This window comes from Eptesicus fuscus, chromosome 16, assembly GCF_027574615.1.
Source record: "Eptesicus fuscus isolate TK198812 chromosome 16, DD_ASM_mEF_20220401, whole genome shotgun sequence".
NCBI classification, from domain to species: domain Eukaryota; kingdom Metazoa; phylum Chordata; class Mammalia; order Chiroptera; family Vespertilionidae; genus Eptesicus; species Eptesicus fuscus.
This window is the reverse complement of record NC_072488.1, coordinates 1,900,736-1,918,895: the sequence shown is the minus strand read 5'-3', so window position 1 is coordinate 1,918,895 and position 18,160 is coordinate 1,900,736. Positions and strand designations below refer to the sequence as shown.

Below are 18,160 nucleotides of genomic sequence, written 5' to 3'. Positions count from 1 at the left end.
GAACTCAGAAGTTGCTCCTTGAGTGGAGTCTGGAGAAGAGGCTTTGACATAAAAAACCAGTGCCCCCGCCCCGGGAAGGAGAGGCGCGTGTCTGAGAACTCGGCTCTGCCGTTGGTTTCAGAGACGGACAACTCGTGCAAGGTGTGCTGCAGGGACCCCGAGGGCCGGTGCGTGCCCTACGTCAACGCCGAGCAGAAGAACCTGTTCCTGCGGAAGGGGAAGCCCTGCACCGTGGGCTTCTGTGACATGAATGTGAGTGCGTGTTCGGGGGCAGCTTTTCCTGTCCAGCCAAATGGGAGATGTGTTTACATTGCACTCAGTTTGCAAATGGAAGGAGACCAAACCAGGCTGCCCTGTCCTCCTCGCCCAGCGCTCATTCTTGTGCGAGGCTGTCCGGGAGGCAGTGTGGGCACAGCCTGTGAGCGGAGCCGGCGCCCTCGGCAAACGTGAGCGCTCTGAGCAGGGGCTCCGCGTCCAGAGACTGGCCAGGGCCCGAGAGCTTTGGCACAGTGGGTGGTTGTGGGCAGTGGGTCCTGGTTATTTGGTTTTCTGTTCGTCATAAAATTGAGTTTGCAAAAATATACCTAAGTCACCATTTGTAAGTAGGAAAGATCTAGAAGCAGCTTGATCCACCCAAGTCAGACCGTTCGGTCTCTACAGAAACATCATTTAATTTGTGCAAAACATGGTCAAGGGTTAGTGTTCCCGAGGCTTCCCAGGCCTCTGGCTGTGCTCCCTGGGGTGCTCGTCTTTCACACCCTGGTTTCTGGGTCTGTCTCCTGGGAACCCCAAGTTCACTTAGAGAAGCGGCCTGGTGGTGAGGCCTCGGTGACAGCACCCCTCCTTTCTTAGAGCTCGCGACACTTAAATTGTTGCCCGTGTCGAAGGTGAAGCCCTTCCCTCGTTAGCTGCTTGTAGAGAGCCACGCTGCTTCTAAGTGCCTTTCTTTTAGGGAAGACGCTGTGTTTTCGGTCGTAGGGCAAATGCGAGAAGCGAGTACAGGATGTCATCGAGCGGTTTTGGGACTTCATCGATCAGCTGAGCATCAACACTTTGGGTAGGTGATGCCCCGGCTTGTCTGCTTGGAGCCGAGCGGATGCCTGCGGTGGTTGGGAAAGCGTAGACGCTGGTCCTGCGGCAGCAGGTGCAGTATCACCGCGTTAGTTCCGTCCAGGACCTCAGGTGGACTCGGGTCTGCCCGTGGAGATGGCGGCACAGATTTCAGACGGGGGAATCGGTCCTCAGTCAAAGCACTGGCTACCTTCTCGACTAAGTAAAACGAACGCACAGAGTCTAAGCATGGTCAGTCCTACAGACTGTACATCTGAAATTATCTGATGAAGGGTTTATTTTAAAAATGGGCCTGATTTTGCGGAAGCAGGGGATGCATGTGTCCTCCGGGGCCTGTAATTAGTTTAGTCACAGAAATACCCGGCGAGCAACAACACTGCCTTCACAGCATTGCTCCCGGCAGCCTGCCCAGTGCCTCGTTCCCTGTGGCTCCGGACCCTCTGGCACTGACCGCTCTGTCTCGGGGCTGTTTCTGGAAGGGGACCTGTAGGTGGTGGTGGCGGGGGGGGGGGCAGGTCTCCCAGGTGCACAGACACTCGTGCTCTGCGGAGTCAGGAGTGTCGGCAACAGCCCGGGGCATTGGTCACGGCGCTGACGCTCTCGGAGCGTTTCCTGTGAGACTGCAGTCCGTGGGTCAGACGGTCACGCCCTGCGATGGTTCACAGGGAAGTTCCTCGCAGACAACATCGTGGGCTCCGTCCTGGTGTTCTCCCTGATCGTTTGGATTCCGCTCAGCATCCTTGTCCACTGTGTGGTAAGTCACCCTTTGTAAGTAATGAAATGTTTCCTTAAAGTGTGGAACCACTCCCGCCATGTGATCTTTGGAAAAGGAATCTGCCCTTAACCAAGCCTGACCTGCTTTCCGATGACACGTGCTGGTGTTAGCCCGAGGAAAGCGTCTCTTGTGAAGAGCTCAGCTACTAGGCCCACCAGGGTCTTACTTTCTGGGTGTGGATGGTTCGTCCTGTGCAGAGTTTCTGGGGGATTTTATACGTCTGAGCACAGGAGACTGTTTATTTTACGTTATCCTCACCAGAGGATATTTTTCCATTGATTTTTTTTTTTTTTTAAAGAGAGAGTGGAAGGGAGGAGGAGAGACAGAGAGAAGCATTGATTTGAGAGAGACACATCAATTGGTTGCCTCCCGCATGGGCCCTGACCAGGGCCGGGGATTGAGCCTGCAACCCACCTACGTGCCTTTGACCGAAATTGAACCCCAGACCCTTCAGTCCACGGGCCGACACCCTAACCACTGAGCAAGCCGGCCGGGGCCACAGGGTACTGGTTGGCTGGATTCGTCTAGGACCTCAGATGAGTGAAGTGTCTCAACAAGAGTGTTTGCAGGCTTTGTTGTCACAGAGCAAACAGCAAACACCCGCATCCCAAGATGGTGCCCGGTGCCATCACGCCCTTGGCATTACATACGGGGGTTCACACCCTTCCAGATACTGAGCAGGAGCGGTCCGTTTATTCTCGATCAAAATGAGGAACAGCCAACAGGTCCAATTGGGCTTTGTCTGAGGAACTCCACATCTTCCCTCCTCCTCTGTGCAAGCGAGGGTTTGTCTTTCTCGAGATGGGCAGGCCTGGGTTCCTCTGTGCTGGCCCCGCTGAGCACTGGGCGGCCTCCCCGGCTGGCTCTCCTGCTCGTCACTGTGCAGGGAAGTTACCTGTCGACCCTCCGTGGGGCCCGATTCTTGTTCTGAGCAAAGCTGCTGCCAGGAGGGAGGGTGCTGGCTTGTTTGTGACCACAAGACCCGTTCAGGGCAGCTGACCGAGGAGCAGGCCTAGATTCAGGGCCCAGCCTCCTGCCTGGTGCCATTGTCATGTCAGCCACATGACATGGCAGGCACCTGGGGCAGTGCTGGAACCGTGCGTGCAGCCTTCTGAAGCACGGTGCAGGTTAGAGACCGGTTCCTTCACAAGTGTGGGCCCCAGGGACTCGGGGAACAGCTGGGCAGAACCTTAAGGCCGCGGCGGGCTGGGCAGTGTGAGGCCAGTGCCAGTGCCAGTGCCAGTGCCAGTGCGAGCACAGGCGCAGCCCCTCGGCCTCCCACCGCGGCTCCGGGGCCGGCGCTGCCCAGGCACAGGCAGACGCCTGAGATCCTCCTGCCGGTGGGAGAGCGCCCAGAAGGGTAGCCTTGAACCTCGACGCACTTCCCACCAAAAGGGACGTCTCCTGCGAGACAGGAGACCGTAGCCGGTGGCAGGGGTCTGCCGGTTCACGGGAGACACTCCGCATTCGTCGAGCCCGCTGCCCCTTCTGCAGCTCGGGGCCAAGCTCTCCCTCGGCGTCAGGAGGCTCCTCTAAGGGTGCGCGGGAGTGGATCGGTTGGTGGGAATGACCTTTCTCCTGCCTCCTCCCCAGGATAAGAAGCTGGATAAGCAGTACGAGTCCCTGTCCCTGTTCCACCCCAGTGTGAGTATGCCGCCCGGAAGGCCTCTCGGGGGCCCAGGGAGACCTGCGCCCCTGTGGCTGCTGGGGGTCCTGCTGCCGCAGGAAAGACCGAGGGGGGTCCGTGAGGTCCTGTGCCCTCAGCAAGGGCGATGGTGGAGATGTAGAGGGAGCAGTGCTGCTCGGCCCGCCCCGCCCCGCCGCCCCGAGTGACTGACTCAGCTGCTCAGCACCAACTCGGTTACTATTTCGAGATTGTTTTTGTCTTGAGACCTGAACTTGAGAGAGTTGTTGTAAGTTTCCCTTCGGGTGTTCACATGGTCAGTGGCCGGCCATTGCAAGCTCCCTGTCCGAGTCATTTCTGAGTTGAGGGCACCGCACCTCACGTTCTCCTTGGCGTGAGGGGTCGTGGCACCAACCGTGTGAGGCTGGGTGGGGGCTGGAGCTGGAGACGTGCCGTTCACCTTTTACTCCCGGGTCTTTCCAGAACGTTGAAATGCTCAGCAGCATGGACTCGGCCTCGGTCCGCATCATCAAGCCCTTTCCGGGGCCGCAGACCCCAGGCCGCCTGCAGCCCCTGCAGCCCGCCCCCGTGATGCCGTTGGTGCCTGTAGCCCCGAAACTGGACCACCAGCGAATGGACACCATCCAGGAAGACCCCAGCACGGACTCGCACATGGACGAGGACGGCTTCGAGAAGGACCCCTTCCCCAGCAGCAGCACAGCCGCCAAGTCATTTGAGGACCTCACGGACCACCCGGTCACGCGGAGTGAGAAGGCCTCGTCCTTCAAGCTGCGGCGGCAGAACCGTGTCGACAGCAAGGAGACCGAGTGCTAGTTGGGGGCGGGTGCCCGCGCTCTGCCCTGTGCGCAGTGTTCTTACAGGTTGGACCTGTCACTCCCAGGGGTCGGGAGGACCTGGGAGAAACAGGCAGTGACTTCAGCAGGTGCTGGTCACGTGTCTGGACTCTGGGCACACAAACTTATGTGGTTGGGCCTTTCCGTGTGAACAGGTCAGGTGAATCTAGCTTATTTGGAGGCTTTCAGGTTTTAGTGTTCATGTTTAAAATATCCTTCAACCTGTGGTGCAGAGGCGGAAGATACAGCTGGAGTAGGTCATAAGTATTGACGTTTGGATAAAGTAACCTTTGACATCGATGACGGCACTCATTAGGGAGGGCGGTTTTCTTTCTCATCAGGGTGATGAGGGTGAGGCGTTGAGCGGTAACTCACGAGGATAACTGGAACAGAGTGATTTATTTTTCTGCCCTCAGTAAAGACAAAGACAAAGCTGAGCTGTGCGTTATCTCCACAGCATGGGCCTGGTCCTCGGTCCGAGCCCGCGCTTACAGCGGAGAAGACCCACCCCAGTCAGGAGGGTTTGGGTTGGTTTCTTCAGAATTCCGAGGTCAGTCCTTCCTACGGGTTAGCAGCTCGTTTACAGTGAGGTACAAGCAGCAGCCAGCTGCCTTCCAGCCTCCTGCCCGTGAGGCCGCCCTGCCGGCCAGTGTTCGTTTCCCACGTCTCTTCCTGGACCTCACGCTGTTGGCGCCTCCGGGGCAGCAGCAGCCGGCGGCCCACGGCACTGCCTTCCCGGGGCTCCCCGGTCTCCGTGTCCATCCGCAGCACCGGCCTTCTAGCCGCTCCCCCAAGAAGCCTGGCCCTCCGGCGGCGGCCCCTTCTGGCTGAGGAGGGCTCGGTGCGGGGAGTGGCCATGTCTCGAGGGAAGGGTCACTGTTGCCTCCATAGGAGAGGCTGCATTTGATCTGGGGGCGCTTGGGGGCCTGCTGAGGGCCAGCGTCGATGCTGGGTGGAGTCGGGGTGCAGTTTGGGAGGCTCCTCTCAGATGCCTCACAGCTTGAGCCGTCGGCATCCTGGGTGCCGGGCCGGGCTCCTCTCGGCATCGCTGACTGCAGGGAGCGGTCTTCCTGGGGGTGGCCTCGGTGAGATCCGGAGCTGGCCCGCTGCCCTGTTCACTCTTCGGAGCTGTATTTTGGGGCCTCGGAGGCTGGGTGGCTCCGCCCATGTCACACTGGGGGTCGGTACTGCTGTCCAGGCCGTCCGCCAAGTTGCTCAGGCCCGACGGGCTGGTCACCTTACTCCGTGGTCCCGGCTGTCCAGGCAGCAGACTCGGTGCCGCTCCGCGCTGGGACTGAGGGCCGGCTTTGCCGTGGTGAGGCCTGTCTGCCCCTAGGCTTGAGGAACCCTCCTCCCGCATCGGCGTGGCCTGGGGGACAGCCCCTGCGAGTGATGCTTAGACCCCGTGGTGCTGACTGCACGTGGCTTCAGGACTCTGGACGGAGCGCACTCGCTGTGTGAAGGAGAAGTCATCGGGGGTTCTGACTTCCTTACAATTCTAGTTAAAAGCTTCTCCCCTGTAAGTCCTGAATGTGCTCATCAGCCAACATGTTTAATGAGTAACTTATAAACTTTGAGGGCAATTAACCAAACCTGTGACAAATGGTGTCTTTTTTCCTAAGGATGTTTGTTACACAGATACCTGTTACACTAATACTTGAACTTGTACCTTGTGGTTTTGCTGTCCTTTAGTCACAATATTCTTATTTTAGTTACACTTTTGGAATCTGATGGAAGGTGAGTGGGTGTATGTGTGAGTGAAGCAGTTCCCCGCTGAATGTATCAAAACCATTTTTTTATAAAATCGACTTTTTAAAAAATAAAACTTGTCTTTTACCTTTTTTCCCGCTTACAGCCTCCCCCAGCTGCTCGGTGTGCTGTAGCGGTGGCGTGGGCGGCCCCTGCGTCTGTAAATATGAAATACCACAACACACTCGGTGCCACGCCTCCCTGGGGAGTCACAACGCTTTATTCGTCCTGGGACAAATGTCTGTTCTGGCCCAGGGTCACGGGCAGAGGTGGGGCTTGAGCAGACCCCTCGGACAGGCGGCTCGGAGCACGGCTGGCGTCTGGTTCCCGAGCAGCCTAATGGTCCCCGTCTCCGAGGAGACTGAGCTCTGGTCTTGCTTCGGCCACGTCGCGCCAGTAAGGGAGCAGCAGCGGCAGGGAGGACACTTTCTTCTCGATCAGAGGCCAGAGGTGGGAGAAGAGGAACGCGTTTCCCCTTGGGGACAAGTGGAGGCCATCGGACAAGTAGGGTGCGAAGTCCTGTGAGGGGAGAGGGGCTGTCACGGGTGCGCCAGGCTCTCCCGGGGCCGCGTGGCTCCCCAGGCTCCGTGCACAGGCTCCTCGGCGACCACAGCCCTTGGCAGTAGCTGCCGGGCAATTACAGGTGGAGCTTCCCAAGCCTCCGTGAGGACCAGAGCCTCCCCTGTCTTACCTGCTGTGGCCACCGGACAGTCACCGGACAGCCAAGGCCACTCAGAGTGTGGACGGCCTCGTTAGTGTGCCGGACCGGCCACGGTCACCCTGAGCGAAGGCTAAGGCACCGTAAGCAGGTGCCAGGACACGGTGCACTGTGCCCTCTGTAGCCCGAAGCATGGTGTTAGTGTTGGCACGAGGCCTTCTTCGTCTCAGAAGTGTAACACTGTTACTGACCAGCGAGCGTGCCGGCGAGACGAGGATGTGAGGCTGCTGCGAGGGAGCTGAGAGGCTGGGGCCGTTCTGAGGCCGGGGACCAGCAGGGTGCTGGGCAGGGGAGACGGGGGCGGCTGAGGCTGTCGCGCTAGGGAGAGCTCAGGCGCTGTTGCCACGTAAAGCTGTCCGTCTAGGCAGCGAGCAGCGTGCGGCTGCTCAGACAAGAGCTGTGGTGCAGAGCTGAATGCTGCTCCGTGGGAAGGACCTGTGTTTACCAGCCGGGCCGGCCGCCGGGACACACTGGGCTGTGAAGAGCTGTTCTGTCTGATGGCGTGTGGCCACTGGCTTCTGCAATAGACTCCTTGTTACTCTCAACTTCTCCTGGCTTCTCCGCCTAAGGGGGTCCAGCCCCAGGCAGAGCGGCTCGGACCCAACAGTGAGTGCAGCGAGCAGGGTTCGAGAAGGAACCTACTCTGGCGTAGTCGGGAAGAATTTAGAAGAACATGGACTCAGAGCAGCTCAGAGCTCTGGCTGGACTCTGGCTGCATCGGACACCTACTCAGGGCCACTCACAGCTGAGTCACGCCCGTGTGACCCTACTCGCCCCAGAAGGACCCGCCAGCCACCGTACCTGACCGTCCTTCTGCATCAGGGCCCACAGGTCGAGCACGTCGGTCCCACAGTCTCGGGCCACCTGTAAGCAGGCGCTGGCGTACTCGCCGACCACCGCGTTCAGGCGGTTTAACTTGCAGCCTGTGGAGGAGAGAGGGACAGCTGCTCTACTCCAGCGCTGGCCCTTGGCAGGCTCTGACCGGGTGGTTCCTCAGGTCAGTCAACAGGCGCAGACGTGGACCAGCCTGGGGGCCGAATACACAAGCGCAGGCCTTGCAGGCTACTCCCAGCAGAGGACAGGGGCCTCGTGGCCCAGGGCCTCCTGACGGGAGCAGAGGCCCCGAGGCAGGAAAGGCCCAGGGCGGCTGGGCTGCAGGCTAGTCGGAGCCACGCTGTGCGGAGCCACGCTGTGCGGAGACCCCGAGTTCGTACACGGGGGTGGCGGGGGGCAGGGGGGAATCACTGTAGACTTCCGAGCGGAAAGTAAGCGTTGGGAGGGACCACAGAGGTCACGGAGGCTCATGAGGGTCAGTGAACTCTCTGCAAAGGGCTGGATGGTCTGTGTCGGCAGCTAGTCAGCCCTGCCCGTCGCTCAAAGGAGCCACAGAGACGACACACCAGCAGGCCTGGCTGTCTTCCAACAGCGTCCTCGGTGTGCCCAGACTAAGGTGGCGGCTCTCAGACCGGAGTACGCCCCAGCCTCCCCCAGCTCTGACTCAGCAGGTGGGCTGGGACGGCCCAAGAACGGGCATTGCTACCAAGTTCCCAGGGGTGCCGACCTGCGGGTTAGGGACCGTGCCCGATGGCTCCTCATCCGGTTAACACCAAAGTAAGAAGTCGTGTTACCACCAGGACTCAGCACCAATGAAACGGACCTCAGAACAACGCCTCTGTGCTCTGGATCTGATGGTTCCCGCTCCCCTTCGGAGTGTTTGCTGTGACTCCCAGCAGATGCCTCAAGGGCAGGAGGGGCTGTGACCTGCCCCCTGGCCCTCCGCTCAGCCAGAGCCTTTCCTGTAGCGAAGAGCTTACTTCCTGACCAGCAGCCCCCGAGGTGGCGACTCCCCGTGAGAAAGAAGCCCAGGCCTTTCACCCCAGCCTCCCCAGTGCTCTCCTCTGGGGAGCGAGTGCTCCCTCCCTCCATCCGCAGCCCCTGCTGCAGCGCGGTCCGAGGCCTGCAGTCACACCTGTCACACCCTATCGCCTTGCCACCAGCACTCCCCCCCCCCCCCCCCCCCCGTCTCCCTCGCTAGCCCGGCTCTAGGCCTGTCTGTACCCTGAGCACCGGCCGGGTCCTGGCCCAGGCGTCAGGATGGACGGCGTGTGGGGCGGAAGCCTGGGTGCCCACAGCTGCCGCAGTCGCTCAGCCACGCGGAGGGAAGCGCCCCCGCACTGAGCGCCTGTGTGCAGGGAGGCTGCGGGGGCCTTTGTTGTGGGGAAACCAGGTCCACGCAGCCGAAGGCAGGGGCACAGGGTGGCAGAGTGAGCAAGGCCACTGCTGGGAGTCAGGAAAACCCCCAGGTGGCCCGTGTCCAAGGCACAGAGACTCAGCCTCGGCACCACGCCACGCGCAGGACCAGTCTGTTCCGAGGTGCCGCTCGGCCCTCGGCACAGAGCTCCTGGCCGCGGGCGCCTCGGGAGTTGGGCAATGACAAGGCAGCCATGCCAGGCCAGCGGCCCAGCTCGCCAGAGCGAGGCTCCGACTCCCACGCCGGAAGCTCTCGGTGTGGCCCGCGAGCTGTGCTGCCCTGGAACCTGACTGCACACAGACCCAGCGGATGTGCAGGCCCGAGAGCCGGGCCGCAGGCTGGAGCGCCCCGTCCCCAGGCCACCCAGGTCCGTCACCTTGCGCCAGGCACTCCTTCTCCCAGGCGGCCTCGCAGAGCGGGGGCGGCGTGATGAGCACGATCCTGCCCTCGGGGACGTCCACGGACCGCAGGTACTGCACCATGCTCCTCAGGTTCGCCACGAACTCGTCCAGCGGGATGTGCTGCTTGGGGTTCTCCTCTGTGCGGGTGCAGAGGGAAGTGACAGGTCAGCGCCGGTCACCAACGCCCACGCTCAGGTCACCGGGGAGGCCTGCGGCACCAAGGCCGGAGCGGGAAGGGTTCAAGCACACAGTTCTCCAAAGGCCACCTCCAGGGCGCCCTGCAGCCAGTGGTTAGGAGGCTGAGACTGCCCAGCCCGCGCCGGGCCTTGTCGCTGACCAGCCAGTGGCCTCGCACAAACGCCCCCCCTTTCTGACCCGTCTCCTCACTGGGGCGAAGGGAACAGGGTCTGCCTCACGGGGTGTCTGTGAAAATCAGACCCCCAGGTGTGGACGGCACGAGGCACCTGCCTGAAGGGAGCACTCAGCTGATCAGCCGTCCCTACTGCAGCTGCAAAGGATTCTTTCTAGACGAGTGGCCCGGGCACGGGTTCATGCACATTGAGAGAGAATTAATGAGAAGAAATATTTTAATATCGCTATTTGTAACTGGCTAATGAAAAGAAAATAGGATCCCACCGAGTCTCCTATCTACCTACTCCAGGACTTCTGTGAGGACCAAATAGATGAGGCAGGGAAAACACTTCACAGACATTTGGTTACAGTGTGAAATGTTTGCACCTGGCCGTAAAGCAAGTCGGGTTTCTGGGCTGAAGAAACTGCAAGGAGGCTAGTCGCTGGGGAGAGGAAGCCGGCATTGCTACGTGACGTCATTACCTGGCGCCTGCAGCCACCGTTTCCGGGCTGGCTGGGCTGCATTTTGCACCACGGGGTCTCAGCAGCATCGGCTGCGATTTGGTGGGCTGTCGCTCCAGGGTGGTGGCGGGGCCTGTGTCCCACTTGGGGGAAGCCCAGTGTTGGTTTGTTGGTGCCAGGTCCATTTATTTTTAAATGGCCAGTGTGCATCCCAGCAGCTCCTGCACTGAGCGTCTGCCCCCTGGTGGTCAGTGCCTGTCATAGCTACCAGTCGGTCGGACAGACAGCCTTTTATATATACACGTATAGATGGGTTTGCGCGTGAGCATCACAGAGCTCCTTGCACCGCCTGCAAACCCCACGTGACTGTAATTACAGAAGAAAATCACTCAGGAGCCTCCTGCCACCTAGAAAACCTCAGCTGCCACTTACATGTGCTTCTTTCCAGTCTTCCACGTGGCTATGCATACTTTTTAAAAAGGAGTCACATTAAAGCTAAATGACCCAATTTTGCCTTTTTTCACGTAACCTTGTATTAGGCGCCCTTCTGTTTCCATAGCTAACCCTCAGCAACATGGGGGGGGGGGGTTGCAGGGCAGCCACACGACGCTCCTCTCCCTCACAGCACAGCATCCTGGGCTTTGCCGTGGGGGCGCCACACCTGCCGCCTTTCCAGACGAGGGAAGTCTTGGTGCACGCCCCGCCCCCCAGCTTCCAGAAGATAACCAGCTTGCCCACCGGCAAAGGGAGAGAGTGCCCGGCTGATCCCACACCTGTCAGCGATTACTGCTCAGAAGCACTTTCCCATTTGAGTCAAACATAAACCCACATACATGACCAACCCACAGCCAACATCATACTCAACGGGCAAAACTAAAACCTCACCCGGTGCCATCACTCAGGCTCCGGCTGCGCCCGGTCCGGGCTGCCCTGAGCTGCTCTTTCCATCAATAAGACGCAGGTGCCAGGCGCACGCGCCACGAGGCTAGACGGCAGGCGTCTGAAAAGGCCGGTGAGCGGCACGGGCACTGAAGGCAGCAGAGACGCCCCGCGGCTTCAGGACACTCACTGCCCTCAGGGATTAAGTACCCAGGACACACATGTACGTCTGCTGTGACGTGAAAATGAACCAGGAAAATACAAACACGCCTTTACCTTTTAACGCGCTGTCATTGGCACCAAAGAAAATGGTAACTGCTACGGGGCTGTCCAAAACACTCCCTTTCCTGATTAATCTTGGAAGGATAATTTTGGCCCATCTAGTATTATAGCCTGAAAATCCACGATTCAGAACATCACATTTTCTGAAATGAAAAATTAAAAGAAACGTAAAGATGAATTTCAGACACGGCCGTTTCCGTCTCATAACCAACCCGTGAGGGTGAGCGTGCCAGGCTGGGGCCTGCTCTGCCTGCCCTCGTTCTGACAAGGGCAACAGCGTGGAGCGCTGGTCAAGTCCTGCCCACGCAGGGCCCGCCGGCACCCCTGAGAGTGATGGGTAACGACCACAGGGGGCGTAGTCTGCAGACCGCTGGTTTCATGCATGGCACAGGGTGCTTCTGAAATGGAGTTGACAGCAGACAGGTATTAACCTGAGCAAGTCTCATAGGCAGGAAGTCTCTAAGAAGCTGTCTTTTCTTATAATTACTCTCAATTCCGAAAAACAACAAGCTTCTAATTAAGAGGTCTTCTAGCACTCACACCTGTAAACTATCAATTGAGATTTTAGTGCTAAAATTAACTATTTACAAAACCTATGTGGTGAAACACTTAAAATTCCCGGAACTTCTCAGGCCATTTGAATGATGAGTTTTTCAACATCTTCTGTTTGTTCAGAAAAGGTTAACGGAGCAAAGAAACGGCTGCTGGCTCAGGAGGGTCCAAGCACTGGCTCTTCCGGGCGGCCCCCCACTCAGCAAGCGCAGGTGAGCTGCCTCGCCGCCCAGCACCTGGGCAGGCGCCCTGCTACCACCGGCTCCGAGCACCGCCCCGCAGCCAGCGCCCCGCAGCCAGCGCCCCGCAGCCAGCGCCCCGCAGCCAGCACCCCGCAGCCAGCACCCCGCAGCCAGCGCCCCGCAGCCAGCACCCCGCAGCCAGCGCCCCGCAGCCAGCGCCCCGCAGCCAGCGCCCCGCAGCCAGCGCCCCGCAGCCAGCGCCCTGCCCGCCTCCGCCGTGTGGCCTGTGGCTCAGTGTTCTAGCTGAGCACGGGCTGGAGCTTAAACCCTCCGTGTTGGAGCGGGATCGCGGAAGCACCTGGAACAGTCTGGCAGCTTCAGCAGGAGGCAGCCGTTTTACCCGCAGCCCGCACCCCGGATTTCACAGAAGAAAACGGAGGGATGGAAGGGTACCTGCGCGTTTTTAGATTAAGTCACTTAAATAAAGGAAGCATTTAGGACTAGAAAAAGCGGGATGCACTTTTCATTTTTCTAGTTTAGGGGATAAAAAGAGAGGAGAAAGTGAAGACTTTAAAACACATTTCACATTCAGAAATAAAATCTATGTTCTTGGAGTGTTATGTTGATGAAGAAGATTATCAAGTAATGATAAGCGTATTTCCTCTAACGGAGGAAGAGGCAAAATTCCTGCTGATCAGTTTACTGAGACCCAAACACAGATACGTGTGTCTGTTTCTATTTTTTAAAATATGTTTTATTGGTTTCAGAGAGGAAGAGAGAGGTAAGACATCAGTGATGAGAGGGAATCATTGATTGGCTGCCTTTGCACGTTGGACCGAGCCCACAACCCAGGCATGTGCCCTTGACCGGAATCGAACCTGGGACCCTTCCGTCTGCAGGCCAACGCTCCATCCACTGAGCAAAACCGGCTAGGGCTTGTCTCTACTGTTTTTAATCGGGAAGTATTTATAAATATATATGTTAACCTCTTTTTAAAAATTTGTACTTTTTCTTAACCAATTTTTAAATATTTTTATTGATTTTTTTATTTTTAGAGAAAGGAAGGGAGAGGGAATAGACACATTGACGGGAGAGAAACATCATCCAGAGGCTGCCTCCTGCACGCCCCCTACTGGGGATCAAGCCCTGAAACCTGGGCCTGTGCCCTGACCGGGAATCCAGCTGGTGCTCCGGAGCCACACCAGCCAGGCTATTGTAACCTCGAACTGGGACACTGTCTCCCTGTTCACGAATTCCTCAGCAGACACTTCAAATACCAACATCACTACTCTTTCTGATACAAAGAGAATTGTGGAGGAAAAAACCCTCTATCAAAACTTTGTGTTAAGAATCTATTCTGGCCCTAACCGGTTTGGCTCAGTGGATGGAGCATCAGCCTGCAGACTCAAGGGTCCCGGGTTCGGTTCCGGTCAAGGGCATGTACCTTGGTTGCGGGCACATCCCCAGTGCGGGGTGTGCAGGAGGCAGCTGACTGATGTTTCTCTCTCATCGATGTTTCTAACTCTCTATCCCTCTCTGTAAAAAATCAATAAAATATATTTTAAAAAATAAATAAAAAAGAATCTATTCTGCATTCTTGCAACTGAACTCACTCATCACGGAAGTCACACCCACCACAATGCCTGGAAAAGGACTGGTCGCCTTTACATGGTGAATGGCTTCACACATTCCCCACAGCTTACAGGGTTCGAGTTCACATGGCGGCAAAGCTCTTTCTCCTGAACGCGGAGGAGTGGCGCTTCCTCCTCTCCAGCCCCGGGCACAGACCAGGAAAGTTCAGCCAAGACTGACAGGGCACTGCCCCTCTCTCTTCCTGAGATGCGGCTCATTTCCCGTCAGTCAGCACTCAGGTACCAGCCCTGGCCAGGAAGCTCAGCGGGTTAGAGTGGAGCCCAGATACACCCAGGTTGCGGGTTCGATCCCTGGTCAGGGCACATACCAGAACCAACCACTGGATGCATAAATAAGCGGAACAACAGATGGATGTTTCTCTCTAAAAGCAAGCAATAAAATAAACATTAAAAAACCCCAACATGGCTCACCTGACCAGCTTGTCAGCTAGGGATGCACCCCATCCTCCCTGCTGGAAAGAAAACTGGAGAAAAAGCGGCCGTTAGTACTGGTCCACGTCATGAGGCCATTTTGGCTGGCAGCTCCCCCTGCTGCCTTGGCACCCAAGCTGGCCTTCCCTCTGCTCTGCCCCAGGTCAGGCAGGGACACCCTCGGCCCACCCTGGCCACGGCAGCTTCCTTCTCCATCAGGGGACCTGGCCAGCAGCCGACATGCTGTGGAGACCTGGCCTCAGTCTCTTATCTAGAAAAGCGACTTAAGAAACTCGGCACAGCCCATCCAGCCAACCGTATGAGGTGGGAAATGAAACCACGCTGCACGCACCAAGGTGACTCCTTACAGAACTCGGGGTGCACAGCCGACAGCCATCCCCATGGAGCCTGGGAAGCCCTCCTGCCCAGAGGCCCGAGGTGCCCCCTTCCCGGCAGACAGACGCCGCTTGGGGAGTGGGGCCTGATGTCGGGGGTGAATTTTTAACACGCTCCCCCTCGCCAAGAGCACGTGTTTCCAGAGTATTCCCCAACGTGAGCTGGAGTGACCTCGGGGGACAACGTCTGCTTTATTCTCGGAGGCGTCCTCTTGGGGCTCAGCCTGTTCCGCCCGAGGCGGCAGAGGGGCGGGCTGCGCCGGGCCTGGCGGACACGCAGCCCCGACGGCGCCGATGGCGCGGGAGCGCTCAAGCTCGTGCGGCGGGAAGAACCGCCGCCGCCAGGAAGGCACCGAGCCGGCGTCCCCGGGGCCGGGACCGAGACGTGGCGCCGCACAGGCCGTCACCACGGACCGGGGCGCAACGCCCACCGAGGTCGGTGCCCAACTGCTCCCGCCCCGGGCGCGCTCAGGCTTCTGGGCGACCCTCGGAGAAGCGGGTCCGCGTGCGGGCGGCACGGCCTTCGGTGAGGAGGCCACGCCCGCGGCTCTCGGGCAGGCGGGATGGGCCGGGCCGCGCGGCGGTACCTGGGTGATGGAGTCTCCGAAGAGCAACACCCGAGGCCAGAGCAGAGAGCTCCCGCAGCCCAAGCCCTCGCACAGCGCCATGCCTGGCAGCTGACAGAGCCCGCAGGACGGATATCCGGGCGGGGCGCGCGGCGGGGGCGGAGCTAGGGGCGGAGCAGGGCGGATATCCGGGCGTGGCGCGCGGCGGGGGCGGAGCTAGGGGCGGAGCAGGGCGGATATCCGGGCGTGGCGCGCGGCGGGGGCGGAGCTAGGGGCGGAGCAGGGCGGATATCCGGGCGGGGCGCGCAGCGGGGGCGGAGCTAGGGGCGGAGCAGGGCGGATATCCGGGCGGGGCGCGCGGCGGGGGCGGAGCTAGGGGCGGAGCAGGGCGGATATCCGGGCGTGGCGCGCGGCGAGGGCGTGGCGCGCGGCGAGGGCGTGGCGCGCGGCGGGGGCGTGGCGCGCGGCGGGGGCGTGGCGCGCGGCGGGGGCGTGGCGCGCGGCGGGGGCGTGGCGCGCGGCGGGGGCGTGGCGCGCGGCGGGGGCGTGGCGCGCGGCGGGGGCGTGGCGCGCGGCGGGGGCGTGGCGCGCGGCGGGGGCGCGGCCGTTTGTTGAACCTGAGCCGTTAGGTGCGGCCGCCGCGCTGCCCTGGGAGCCCACCGGCCCGCCCTCTGGCCGGGGTCCCAGGTCAGCTCCCCAGCCGGAGCCAACTCCGAAAGGAGAGGGGTTGGCGCCGCCGTCCGACGCCGGTTGGAATGTTCCAGCAAATGGCGATGAGCGAGACGCCCGGCGGCCGGAGGGCCTCGGGGTGCCGGCCACGCTCCTAGCATCGTTTCTGTAAATGGTGACCTGTACGTCCACGCGCAGCAGCGGGGACAGCCCGTTGGCTCGAAGGCCCTAGGAGCTAACCTCAAAGGAAGGGACTCCGGCCTTCGGGCGTTTTGGCTCCCGGAGATGTGCTCACTTGGACCCTCCTTGACCGACGGAAACCAGACCGCCGACCCGCGGGAGATGGCTTTGGGAGCGGGCACCCGGCACCCGGCCCCCGGCCCGCCGCCTGCTGCTCCGAGAGGCTGAGATGGCCTTTGTGACCCGAGTCCACCTGCTCGGCCGCCGCCTCTTGAATAAACTGGATTTTCCTTCCATCAGCTCCCGGCTCACTGGTTCCCGGCTTTGGCGCTGTCGCCGAAGGACTCACTCCGCACACAGCGCCTCTTGCTGAATAAAACCCGTGCTCACCGCGTACCGAGGATCCGGGGTTTGATTCTGGGCGTGACCCCCAGCAGGGGGCGCTGGGGAGGCAGCTCATCCGTGTGTGTCTCACATCCATGAGTTTCTCTCTCTCCCCGCTCCCGCCCACTCTGTAAGAATCAATGGAAAACACCCTCGGGTGAGGATTAACCGAACACCGTAATGTACTCTTGGCATCTGCTAGTGTCGGCAGCAGACCCAGAGGACTCGGCAGGGGGTTTGGCCTCTGGGGGAAGGGTTAGGCTCAACTCCGAATACACAGAAAAGTGGGGTGCCAAGGAGCAGGTGGGGTGGGGGTGCAGAATTACTAAGGCAGGGGAGTCTTCGCTGAACTGAGCCCGGGTTTTGTTGAAGTTGGCCAGGAGGTAAGACAAGGGTGTGGGGGAGATGAGGAATTTGAACAGAGCCTGTGTGGTCAGACCAAGCGTGGGGGAGTGTTGCCAAGGGGACTGGGCAGGATTCCTGCTGAAACTTGAACCCAGGGGGCCGAGGAGAGCCCGCGGGGTGGGGGCCTTGTCTGAGGAAGCTCAGGGGCCTGACTGGTGTGCTCCCAGGAGCCCCCGTCACCTCAACCCCGTGATGGCCGTGGGAACGAGCCAGGTTATCCTGAAACGCGGGTTGGGTGGAAGCCAGAGGGCTGGGGAGCAGTGCGGGCTGGGAAAGCTGACATACCTTTCACGTGCCTGGATGTGGGGTGTTCCACATGGACCGGCTGGAGCTGGAGAGGCAGCTGGGGTGACACAGAGCACGATCCAAACTCCAGGCTGGGAGTCCCCGGGCCTCAGCTGGAACCACCGGGGGAGCTTCCACACCGGCTGCTGGAGGACCCACTGCAAACCACCCACTTCCCACGCGCACATGTGGGCACCTGTGTTCCGTGCTCCCATGTGCCTCCGTCGTGCAGCCAGGCGGAGCCCGCCAGGCCAGGCCAGGCGCTTGGACTTGGGCGTCACCGTGAAGCCAGAGGGCTCCAGCAGGGGGGCCGGCATCTTAGGAACAGCCTGCTGCGCTCCCTCCCTGAGCCCCCGATGCTGCATGTTTCGCACATGGAAGGCAAGCCCTCCCCACAAAAGGTGATGCTCCCACGGGTGGCCTGGGCCGGCCGGTACCTGAGCTCAGCCCGCCGCGGGGAGGTCAGGCTGCAGCAGGAAGGGTGGGAAGACGATGAGTTGGACTCAGGGAGCCGCCCTGGGGAAGATGGGCACTTTCAAGAGCCATTTAAATTCTTACCTCTAAGTGGTTACCCCGGAGGAGGGACAGGGGGAAGGACACGCCCTTCTTGCTGTATATTCAGTAAGACATTACACGTGTATGTTTTGTAGCTTAAACATTAGAACAGCCTGGCCAGTGTGGCTCGGACATATCCAGGTTTTGGGTTTGATCCCCGGTCAGGGTGCATACAGGAGGCAACTGATATTTCTCCCTCTCCCTTTAAAATCAATAAAACATATAAATTTTTCAAATTATAATTTTTAAAAATAGATTTTTATTAATTTCAGAGAAGGAGATAGAAACATCAATGATGATAATCATAGATGGGCTGGCTCCTGCACATCCCCTACTGGAGACTCGGCCCTCAACCTAGGCATGCGCCCCTGACTGGAATTGAACCCGGAACCCTGCAGTCCACAGGCTGACGCTCTATCCACTGAGCAAAACTAGCTAGGGCTAACTATAATTTTAAAAAAATCTCATATGACCCTTAGACCTATGGTTTGGGCCAAAGACTAAGTT

General features: G+C 59.5%; 2 protein-coding genes across 6 annotated transcripts in view; one reads left to right on the top strand and one right to left on the bottom strand.

The window, feature by feature from the left end:
- The window catches only part of ADAM17 (ADAM metallopeptidase domain 17), a 39,313-nt gene extending 33,175 nt beyond the window's left edge, over positions 1-6,138 (top strand). For both annotated transcript variants that reach the window (XM_008162422.3, XM_054727972.1), the window contains 5 exons: positions 122-252; positions 979-1,057; positions 1,737-1,825; positions 3,440-3,490; positions 3,954-6,138. In XM_008162422.3, the coding sequence (XP_008160644.2) occupies positions 122-252; positions 979-1,057; positions 1,737-1,825; positions 3,440-3,490; positions 3,954-4,304 (701 nt within the window). In that variant the 3' untranslated portion in view covers positions 4,305-6,138. The remainder of the gene's footprint in view (positions 1-121; positions 253-978; positions 1,058-1,736; positions 1,826-3,439; positions 3,491-3,953) is intronic.
- A 120-nt stretch (positions 6,139-6,258) lies between these two features.
- Positions 6,259-15,326, bottom strand: IAH1 (isoamyl acetate hydrolyzing esterase 1 (putative)). Of its 4 annotated transcripts, XR_008558590.1 has the most exons (7): positions 15,197-15,326; positions 14,215-14,267; positions 11,412-11,560; positions 9,419-9,580; positions 7,593-7,714; positions 6,765-7,309; positions 6,508-6,592 (listed from the first exon to the last, which is right to left on the bottom strand). XR_008558590.1 is itself a non-coding variant. In XM_008162424.3 (6 exons), exons 1-6 carry the CDS (start codon positions 15,275-15,277, stop codon positions 6,410-6,412), a joined length of 750 nt encoding a protein of 249 aa, XP_008160646.2. In that variant the 5' UTR covers positions 15,278-15,319; the 3' UTR covers positions 6,259-6,409. The 4 variants fall into 4 exon arrangements, 3 of the variants coding, with proteins under 3 accessions (XP_008160646.2, XP_054584329.1, XP_054584330.1); XM_008162424.3 differs by lacking the exon at positions 6,765-7,309 and having other exon boundaries at positions 6,259-6,592; positions 15,197-15,319; XM_054728354.1 differs by lacking the exons at positions 6,765-7,309; positions 15,197-15,326 and adding an exon at positions 14,404-14,445 and having other exon boundaries at positions 6,259-6,592.
- Positions 15,327-18,160: the final 2,834 nt, after the last annotated feature.

Bases quoted from the DNA above. Each gene is read 5' to 3' on its own strand.
- IAH1 (XM_008162424.3), bottom strand. From the start codon at position 15,277: ATGGCGCTGTGCGAGGGCTTGGGCTGCGGGAGCTCTCTGCTCTGGCCT. The intron at 14,268-15,196 runs GTACCGCCGCGC...CTTTTTCTCCAG, and splicing joins TCGGAGACTCCATCACCCAG to TTTTCTTTCCAGCAGGGAGG. The intron at 7,715-9,418 runs GTGACGGACCTG...TCTCCTCCACAG, and splicing joins GAAGGAGTGCCTGGCGCAAG to GCTGCAAGTTAAACCGCCTG.